The sequence below is a fragment of the Staurois parvus genome, unplaced genomic scaffold (genome assembly GCF_062004578.1).
Source record: "Staurois parvus isolate SC_StPar_1 unplaced genomic scaffold, SC_StPar_1.0 ptg000253l, whole genome shotgun sequence".
Taxonomy (NCBI): domain Eukaryota; kingdom Metazoa; phylum Chordata; class Amphibia; order Anura; family Ranidae; genus Staurois; species Staurois parvus.
The window spans coordinates 980,312-990,000 of record NW_028318049.1 but is presented as its reverse complement, the minus strand read 5'-3'; the positions used below and the strand labels follow the sequence as shown (position 1 = coordinate 990,000).

At 44.1% G+C, this 9,689-nt stretch overlaps 1 protein-coding gene across 2 annotated transcripts in view; it reads right to left on the bottom strand.

The window, feature by feature from the left end:
* The window catches only part of UBASH3B (ubiquitin associated and SH3 domain containing B), a 156,501-nt gene that overhangs the window by 28,662 nt on the left and 118,150 nt on the right, over positions 1-9,689 (bottom strand). For both annotated transcript variants that reach the window (XM_089680912.1, XM_089680913.1), the window contains exons 4-5: positions 6,950-7,148; positions 4,882-5,051 (exon numbers count right to left, since the gene is read on the bottom strand). In XM_089680912.1, coding sequence (XP_089537038.1) covers positions 4,882-5,051; positions 6,950-7,148 — 369 coding nt within the window. The remainder of the gene's footprint in view (positions 1-4,881; positions 5,052-6,949; positions 7,149-9,689) is intronic.

Sequence of the window (9,689 nt, the reverse complement as noted above, 5' to 3'; positions counted from 1 at the left end):
CCCAAAAGGTTTTGCTCTGCTAATTCACTGTACTCCCTATTTTCAATAAAATTACTACACTATTAGCACCTTATTGTTTTTGGCTTGTCATTAACGAGCCTCCAAGCTGGAGAGATCCTTTCTTTTCTGAGCTGTTTATCCGGTGGTCTGAGGTTTCCCTGGAGCTGTAACTGAATGCTGAGAGGGTCCTGTGAGAGAGGTCTGGAGTTGCCTTGTATGCTGACTGTGTGCCAGAGGGTTCCACCATCCTTACCTGTACCCAGATGACCACAATGGGATAATATATATACATGCGCTTTAATTTTGCGCTTCTGGTGAGTGCAATCATATTACCGGTTTCAATCACTGATTTCACCAACACGGATCACTTGAATTTTGGACTTTATTTATTCTGCTGATTTTATGTCATTTTTCATCATACAGTAAAGTCACTTTATATTTATTTATTATCACTTGCTTATACGTCATCACATGACGGTTCACCTTATACCTACTGAACACCTATAGTGCTATTAAGCGCCCACGTTAGATATATTTTTTTCCTTTCAGCGCTGCATTTTTATATGATTACATTCCATATGGTGACGGTTTTCTGAGCTCATACAGGACTCTGCTGTTCAGATGATACTGCCATCTTGTGCCTAATCGATGTATTGCCGGATGTTCATCATAGGTGGTGCAGATATGTACCTCCAGAACGTGAGTGCATTTCCCATATTTTATTGCTTAATAAAAGTTTAAAAGGATAAAGCACTATGTTGACATTCCCATTTATTGGGAAAGAGGTTGTAGTATTTGTGAAATAATCAAGGGGATATGATATCCCCTTGATGAAGTCATGTGACTAGTGACGAAATGCGTCAGTAGGAGCGTACGGATGACGTCACAACATTCCCATTCATCGGGACAGAGGTTGTAGTATTTGCAAAACTATCACGGGGATGTGATGAAGTAATGTGACTAGTGATGAAACGCGTCAGTAGGAGTGTACGGATGACGTCACGATGTTCCCATTCATTGGGACAGAGGTTGTATTTGAGAAACTATCAAGGGGATAGGATGAAGTAATGCGACTAGTGACGAAACGCGTCAGTAGGAGCGTACGGATGATGTCACGATGTTCCCATTCATTGGGACAGAGGTTGAATTTGAGAAACTATCAAGGGGATAGGATAAAGTAATGCGACTAGTGATGAAACGCATCAGCTGGAGCGTATGGATGACGTCACAACGTTCCTATTCATCGGGACAGAGGTTGTAGTATTTGCGAAACTATCACGGGGATGTGATGAAGTAATGTGACTAGTGATGAAACGCGTCAGTAGGAGTGTACGGATGACATCACGATGTTCCCATTCATTGGGACAGAGGTTGTATTTGAGAAACTATCAAGGGGATAGGATGAAGTAATGCGACTAGTGACGAAACGCGTCAGTAGGAGCGTATGGATGATGTCACGGCGTTCCCATTCATTGAGACAGAGGTTGTAGTATTTGTGAAACTATCAAGGTGATATGATATCTACTGGATGAAGTAATGTGACTAGTGATGAAACGCGTCAGTAGGAGCGTATGCATGACGTCACAACGTTTCCATTTATTGGGACAGCGGTTGTAGTATTCGTGAAACCGATCCAGGAACGACATTCTAGCAGGCAATTGCATTCACAGAGAAGGGCCGTGCTTTGCCTTGAATTACACTCCGTATGGTGACAGTTTTCTGAGCTCATACAGGACTCTGCTGTTCAGATGATACTGCCATCTTGTGCTTAATCAATGCATTGCCGGATGTTCATCATAGGTGGTGCAGATGTGCACCTCCAGAACATGAGCGCATTTCCTATGTTTTGTTGCTTAATAAAAGTTTAAAAGGATAAAGCACTATGGTGAGTTCTTTTTAATGAGGAATACGGATGACACCAAGACGTTTAGAAGGAGGAAGCGTACTTTGGAGTCCCCATTTAACAAGCTGATCTTCTGAGCCCAAATGGGATGCAGTTAGACAGTAACATTGTACAATGTGCGGTCACACTGCGTGAGGCGAGCAGATATATGGTGGACGAGGTTTTCTCACTGGAATTTGTGACAGCTGCACATATATTTATTATCCACAGGAGGGTTTACAGAAGAACATGATTTTGATTGGACTTGAGTTTATAATGACTTTCTTGGGTTGATTTAACCACATGCCGCCCAGACACTGTATAAATACAGCGGCAGGGCGGCACGGGCAGGCAAAACCACATTTTAAAACGTGTGTTTTGTAAACAGGTAGGGGGCGCGCGCGAGGCGCGCCGCCGCCCTACCTGTCCCTCCGATCACAACCGCGGATGTCAGTCGCCGGGTCACAGCCGGTCCTTACCGGCTATCTCCCGGCGATCGGCGGCAATCAGTGACAGAGAGCACAGCTACAGTAGCTGTGCTGTCTGTCACTTCTCTGACAGCTCGAGGACAAGCTGATCAGGACAGAAGAGTTTCTCTCTCCTGTCCCCATCCAGCACACACCCCCGCCCCCTAGTAAAACACTCCCCCTCACACAGATAACCCTTCCCTGAAAAATAAAGTTAACCCTTTCCTCCCCAGTGCCATTAGTACAATGTCAGTGTTTATTTTTTTGCACTGATAACTGTATTGGTGTCACTGGGGATGTCAGTGACCCCAAGTCAGTACCCCCCAATATCAGAATGTCCAACGCAGTCCCGCCATAAGTCCCTGATCGCCGCCATAAGTCGCTGATCGCCGCCATTATTAGTATAAAAAAAAACTAAAAATCCCAGTATCTTTCCCGCCATTTGTAAACGCTATAACTTTCACGTAAACCAATTAATTTACACGTATTGGTTTTTTTTTTAGCAAAGACATGTCGCAGAATGCATTTTGGCAGAAATTTATGACTAAATTTGATTTTTAAATTTTTTTTACTGGACATGTTTATAGCAAAAAGTCCAAAATATTGTTTTTTTTCCTCAAAATTGTCAGCCTTTTTTTTTATAGCGCAAAAAATAAAAACAGCACAGGTGATCAAATACCACCGAAAGAAAACTCAATTTGTGGGGAAAAAAAAGATGTAAATTTCATTTATGTACCGTATTGCATGACCGCGCAATTGTTCGTTAAACTAGCGCAGCGCTGTATAGCAAAAAAATGGCGTAAATTGCAGTATCTATACCATAGTTTGTAGACGCTATAACTTCCACACAAAGCAATCAATATACACTCATTGGGATTTTTTTTACCAAAAACATGTAGCAGAATACATTTTGGCCTAAATTTATAACCAACTTTGAGTTTACTATATATTTTTTATAGCTGAAAGTAAAAAATATTGTTTTTCTTCAAAATTTTTGGCCTTTTTTTGTTTATAGCGTGAAAAATAAAAAGCGCACAGGTGATCAAATACAACTGAAAGAAAGCTCTATTTGTGTGAAAAAAAGGACGTAAATTTCGTTTGGGTGCAGCGTTGCATGACCGCGCAATTATCAGTTGAATTAGTGCAGCGCCGAGTAGCAAAAAGAGGCCTGGTCATTAAGGGGGGTAAATCCTCTGGAGGTCAAGTGGTTAATATTATTATTCTTTGTTTTGGTTTGGGTGATTTTTGATTTTTCACATTTTTTTCATTCACAGACATTGAGTGTTTTTTTGATGTAGCGCAGTATATTTTTCTTCACTTTGCTTCTCATTATTTCCCCCTCTGAGACATGGGTTGTGTGCATTAGCAGCTACAGTATTTATATATATATGTATTTTTTCTCTATTGTGTAGGTGTCTGGATAGATACCAGCTGAATAAATCGTCTTTGCAGTATCTTTGGGTGATTTTTAATTTTTCACATTTTTTGATTCACAGGTATTGAGTGTTTGTTTGATGTAGCGCAGTATATTTTTCTTCTTTTTTCTTCTCATTATTTGCCCCACTGAGACACGGGTTGTGTGCATTAGCAGCTACAGTATTTATATTGATATATATGTGTATTTTTTGCTTTTTATGCACCACAGTAAGCGCTTGAGTTATTTCATTTATATTGGTACCTACATATTATATTGGTAGATCTCAGTCCTCAGTGCACACGTGGCGTTTTTACAGCAGCTGTTTTTGTCTTTTGCCCTTTTTTTCTACAGCCAGTAAACCCCCAGCATCCACACATAGACTGTAATCGATGTTTTTTTGGCTGGGAAATCCACCCAGACCCAGCGGGTTTCTATAGACGTTTTTTAGCTGTAAAAATGCTCTAACACTGCAGCAAAACAGCTTTTCTGGACTTTTTTCTGAGCAAAAAAAATGCTAAAAACAGCAATCGCGGAAAAACGCGGCTAAACACTAATGAAAAAAAGCTACAAAATGTGCGTTTTTAACGTGACTTTACGCAGCTAACGTTTCCAGCGTTATTAAACGCCCCGTGTGCATGGAGCTTGACGGTGACCACAAAGACTTTGATTTTATTATCTGATTGACGGCCAATTTGATTGAAACGATGGAATCTGCAAACCATCGAATAGCCATCACGTCACTTCCAGCTGATTTAGACCCAATGTGACGGGAGATGTTTGGACAGGTGGAAAATGATAGATTGATGGAAGAACTGAGATCCGATTGTGTTCTGATGGATCAGATTATGAGCCTACGTGGTGGAACAGAGATGTGATTGATCGTTTATGATGGTGAGCTATAATTGTATCAATTGAAATCCACTTTTCGGTCGATCTAATGGGTTGTAGACGATAGATCAACTGCCCACCAGAAGAGGTCGATAGGAAATGTAAACGCTCAGACTGTATATGGAAGTGTGTATGGCCACTGGAAAGGAGATTGTACAATCCGATAGTCATGTGGAGGCGGTCACCTAAAGGAGACATAAATCTTGTTATTAGGACAGAGCCATTACCTCGTGATTGACGTATCGGATGTCCCGGGAAAATATGGCAGCCACCCAATCACAGCCCAGGTTCACATCGATATTATTGGCCAGCTTTTCCAGGGTCGGCAGGTGATTGGCCTGGAAGTGATATGCCAGAGTCACATGTAACTGCTTCTTGTGCGGCTCCACCCGGACGTCTGCAATGTAGGGAAGGGACAGAGACACCCATCAATAACACCATACGGGTCGTCCCATTCATTTATCAGAACTTTTGGGGGTTTTCAATAAAAGGTAGATAGAAATAGCAGGGGTCTCCAAACACTGGCCTGGGGGCCAGATGCGGTTCTTTGCTCGCCTATATAGGGCCCTTGAAGCACTATTCATTCCACTGACACCAACAATGGGGCTCTATTCCTTCCACTGACACCAAGGATGGGGAATTACTCCTCCAAATGACTCCAACAATGGGGCACCATTCCTCCCACTAACACCAATGATGGGGCACTATTCCTCCCCCCACTGACACCAATGATGGGGCACTATTTCTCCCACTGACACCAATGATGGGGCACTATTACTCCCAATGACACCAATTGCGTGGCACTATTCCTCCAACTGATACCAATGATGGGGAATTACTCCTCCAAATGACTCCAACAATGGGGCACCATTCCTCCTACTGACACCAATGATGGGGCCCTATTCCTCCCACTGACACCAATGATGGGGCCCTATTCCTCCCACTGACACCAATGACGGGGCACCATTCCTCCCACTGACACCAATGATGGGGCACTATTCCTACCACTAATACCAATGATGGGGCACTATTCCTCCCACTGACACCAATGATGAGGCACTATTCCCCCCACTGACACCAATGATGGGGCACTATTCCTCCCACTGACACCAATGGTGGGGCACTATTCATTCTACTGACGCCAATGATGGGGCACTATTCCTCCCACTGACACCAATGATGGGGCACTATTCATTCTACTGACACCAATGATGGGGCACTATTCCTCCACTGACACCAATGATGGGGCACCATTCCTCCCACTGACACCAATGATGGGGCACTATTCATTCTACTGATACCAATGATGGGGCACTATTCCTCCCGATACCAATGATGGGGCACTATTCCTCCCACTGACACCAATGATGGGGCACTATTCCTCCCATTGACACCAATGATGGGGCACTATTCCTCCCACTGATACCAATGATGGGGCACTATTCCTCCCATTGACACCAATGATGGGGCACTATTCCTCCCACTGACACCAATGATGGGGCACCATTCCTCCCACTGACACCAATGATGGGGCACTATTCATTCTACTGATACCAATGATGGGGCACTATTCCTCCCACTGACACCAATGATGGGGCACCATTCCTCCCACTGACACCAATGATGGGGCACTATTCATTCTACTGATACCAATGACGGGGCACTATTCCTCCCACTGATACCAATGATGGGGCACTATTCCTCCCATTGACACCAATGATGGGGCACTATTCCTCCCATTGACACCAATGATGGGGCACTATTCCTCCCATTGACACCAATGATGGGGCACTATTCCTCCCACTGACACCAATGATGGGGCACCATTCCTCCCACTGACACCAATGATGGGGCCCTATTCATTCTACTGACACCAATGATGGGATGATGAGATGTCAGCTCAGAGATGATACAATCATCTAAATCATGGCGTCCTTGCCATTCTTGGCTGTGTTCACAAATGCCTGACACAGATCAGCCCCAGCTGCAGCTTCTTGCTTTGCGACTTGCTACAAAGGTGCAATGTACAGTCCGATCACTGGGGGGAGGGGAGACTGAGGAAATGCTTCCTCCTGCCTGCAGCAGACTAATGTCATCATCTCTTCTTAGGCACAGTCACTGACTGGAGCTGAAAGAGGAATGTTTAATAATGAAGGTGGATCTTTTCCTCTATGTTGTATATTATGGGATGTCTGGGATCCATTGATTGGGAACACTCGTTGGGTACAGTGTAGTGTGGTCACATACATTAGCCCATAAAACTGAATGTGGCGTTCTTGGCGGCGCACTCCTCACCTGTTTTGATCAAGGCTTCTTCAGAAAAATCTGCCGCAAATTTCTTCAGAATCTCAGCGCACTCATCGCTCACGAAGAGCCCAATGAAATTGGAAGACGTGTAGAGCTGCAGGGGGAGGGGATTGGGGAATTTGGCTTTCCACCGGGTCACCGTGGTCTGTAATGCTTCGCATAAGGCGTCCACATTTTTATCTTCACACTGTGGGGGGAGGGGATAAAGAGAGGGAGAGGTAAGAGCTTGGCTTTATCATATAGAATATTCAACGCCATCCGCAGGCCGAGCCCCTCCCTCTGATGAGCAGAGATCGGATATGACCCACAGGCAGAGAGCTGAGATCATAATCACAAGAGACAATCAGAAACATCTCTATATACGTCATCCCGCTACCCCTCCGGTTGTAGGAAATAACTTCTACTGCCCCTGGAGGTGGGGATTTGTATTACAGCACAATATTTCAAGTATATGTGAACCCTTACCTTGTAAAACAAGCCATTTGGTTTAAAATGGAAACAAAAAAGGCAAAACATTTGTGTATAGTCATATAAAACATTAAAAAGACCTTTATTTTCCTTTTTTATAAGTGATCACATCACCTCTGTTCTCAGCTGCATAAGAAGCTCAGAGAGCTGCAGGAGGAGAAACGACAGTACACTGATCTTCCCAATAAAAAGGCTGTGGAGGGGGATTGGTGTCATGACAAGTCTGATCATTGGAGGAGAGCAGCCTGAGTTCCCAGCAAAACTAGAGAACTGACCGCGCTGTGTTCTCCTGCCTAGTGTGGTCAGTTTTTAATAGGAAAGCAGACGGACTGGGAGGAACACCAGGGATTTCACACAAAGGATACAATACAAAGAGAGCAGGAGACTTTTCACACAAGTACATGGCACAGCAGGCACATATCAGGAATAGGGCAGCACAGTGGCTAAATGGTTAGCACTTCCACCTGGCAGTATTAAGGTTGTTGGTTCAAATCCCAGCCATGGCACCTCCTGCCTGGAGTTTGCATGTTCTCCCTGTGCCTGCCTGGGTTTCCTCCCACATTCCAAAGATAGGCAGGGGCAGACTGACCATTTAAGCACTCGGGCACTGCCTGAGGGCCTGGGGTCAGTAGGGGGCCCCATGAGATGCCCCTGGTACCTTTCATTGGCTTTTTCATAGACTTTTTTGGGTGTGGGCAAGGACACAGGGGCCCCATGATCCCCTATTGCCCGGGGGCCCCATGAGTTGTCAGTCCGCCCCTGCTGGTAGGTTAATTGGATCCTGTCTAAATTGGCCCTTGTATATGAATGTGAGTTAGGGACCTTAGATTGTATGCCCCTTGAGGGTTAGGGACTGATGTGAATGTACAATATATATGTAAAGCGCTGTGTAAATTGATGGCGCTATATAAGTACCTGAAATAAATAAATAAAGTATGAAATGTTGGGTTTACGGATTCTTTAAAGCCCCATTGAGCTTGCTAAACACATTTCAAATACTTAATCATACATTATTATAACTGTGCAGGACTATTTATATTTATATAGTAGGGATGTGAGGTCACCTGGAGTCTGACTGTTGCTGCTGACTGTTTTTTAGCTCCTGAATGTGCATAACATAAATTACAGAGCCTGGCAGTTGTATAAAATGGAAGAGTAGGGGCAGCACAGCGGCTAAATGGTTAGCACTTCCACCTGGCAGTACTAGGGTCATTGGCTCAAATCCCAACCACGGCACCACCTGCCTGGAGTTTGCATGTTCTCCTTGTGTCTGCGTGGGCTTCCTCCGGGTACTCCAGTTTCCTCCCACACTCCAAAGACATGCTGGTAGGTTCATTGGCTCCTGTCTAAATTGTCCCTAGTATATGAATGTAAGTTAGGGACCTTAGATTGTACACTCCTTGAGGGTTAGGGACTGATGTGAATGTACAATATATATGTAAAAGCGCTGTGTAAATTGATGGTGCTATATAAGTACCATAAATAAAAAAGTAAGTGTAATCTGCTTACATTTCACTTTCTCTGGCTAGTCCTTCCCCATCAACAGCCTAATGAAATTTTTTAAATAAAACCTTTCCAGTTTCATTACATACTTTATTTTTGACCCAGTGATGTTAACACTGGGTCTCTGTGATTTTCTATGCAATGCCAGCAGATCATGGCTGGTGGGGGGGGGGGCAAAAGGGTGCTGTACCTAGCTTCCTGAAAACCTTCTTTTTTCTTTACAAATGAAAGTAAAAGGGAAAAAAGGAGAGGAAAAGGTCCAGGATTTCACGGAGGATGTTACAAGGAGGCAGAAAAACACAATTCTTCTGCCGGGACATTAGGCCGTGGATATGTCTGCATTATATTTAGAGAGTAAGGATAGCGTTTGGTGTCACTTTAAGGGAGGTTCACTTTACTAGCAGAAATAGGGAAGAGAGAAGGGGAAGTCCAGAGAAGTTAGCTGCTGCCACTGCGGAAACCATTAAAGGCCCTTCTAGAGAGCCTGTCTCTGGTCACCGAGCCGTGATGTACATGTCACATGATGCCGCCTCCTCACTGCAGGAACGGTCCATGTCACCAATAGGCAGTACAGACCACATGTAGGTGCCCTGCCTACTGCCATAACACATGAACACTCCCTCTCCTCGCTTACACACCCAACTATACCTATCCTCCTGAGCTAAAGGTATATTCTCTAGTTCCCTGATACAATAGATCATTTTTTTATTATATGCCTTATTTTAGTCCTGGTGATATAACTAGGTCTCTAGGATTC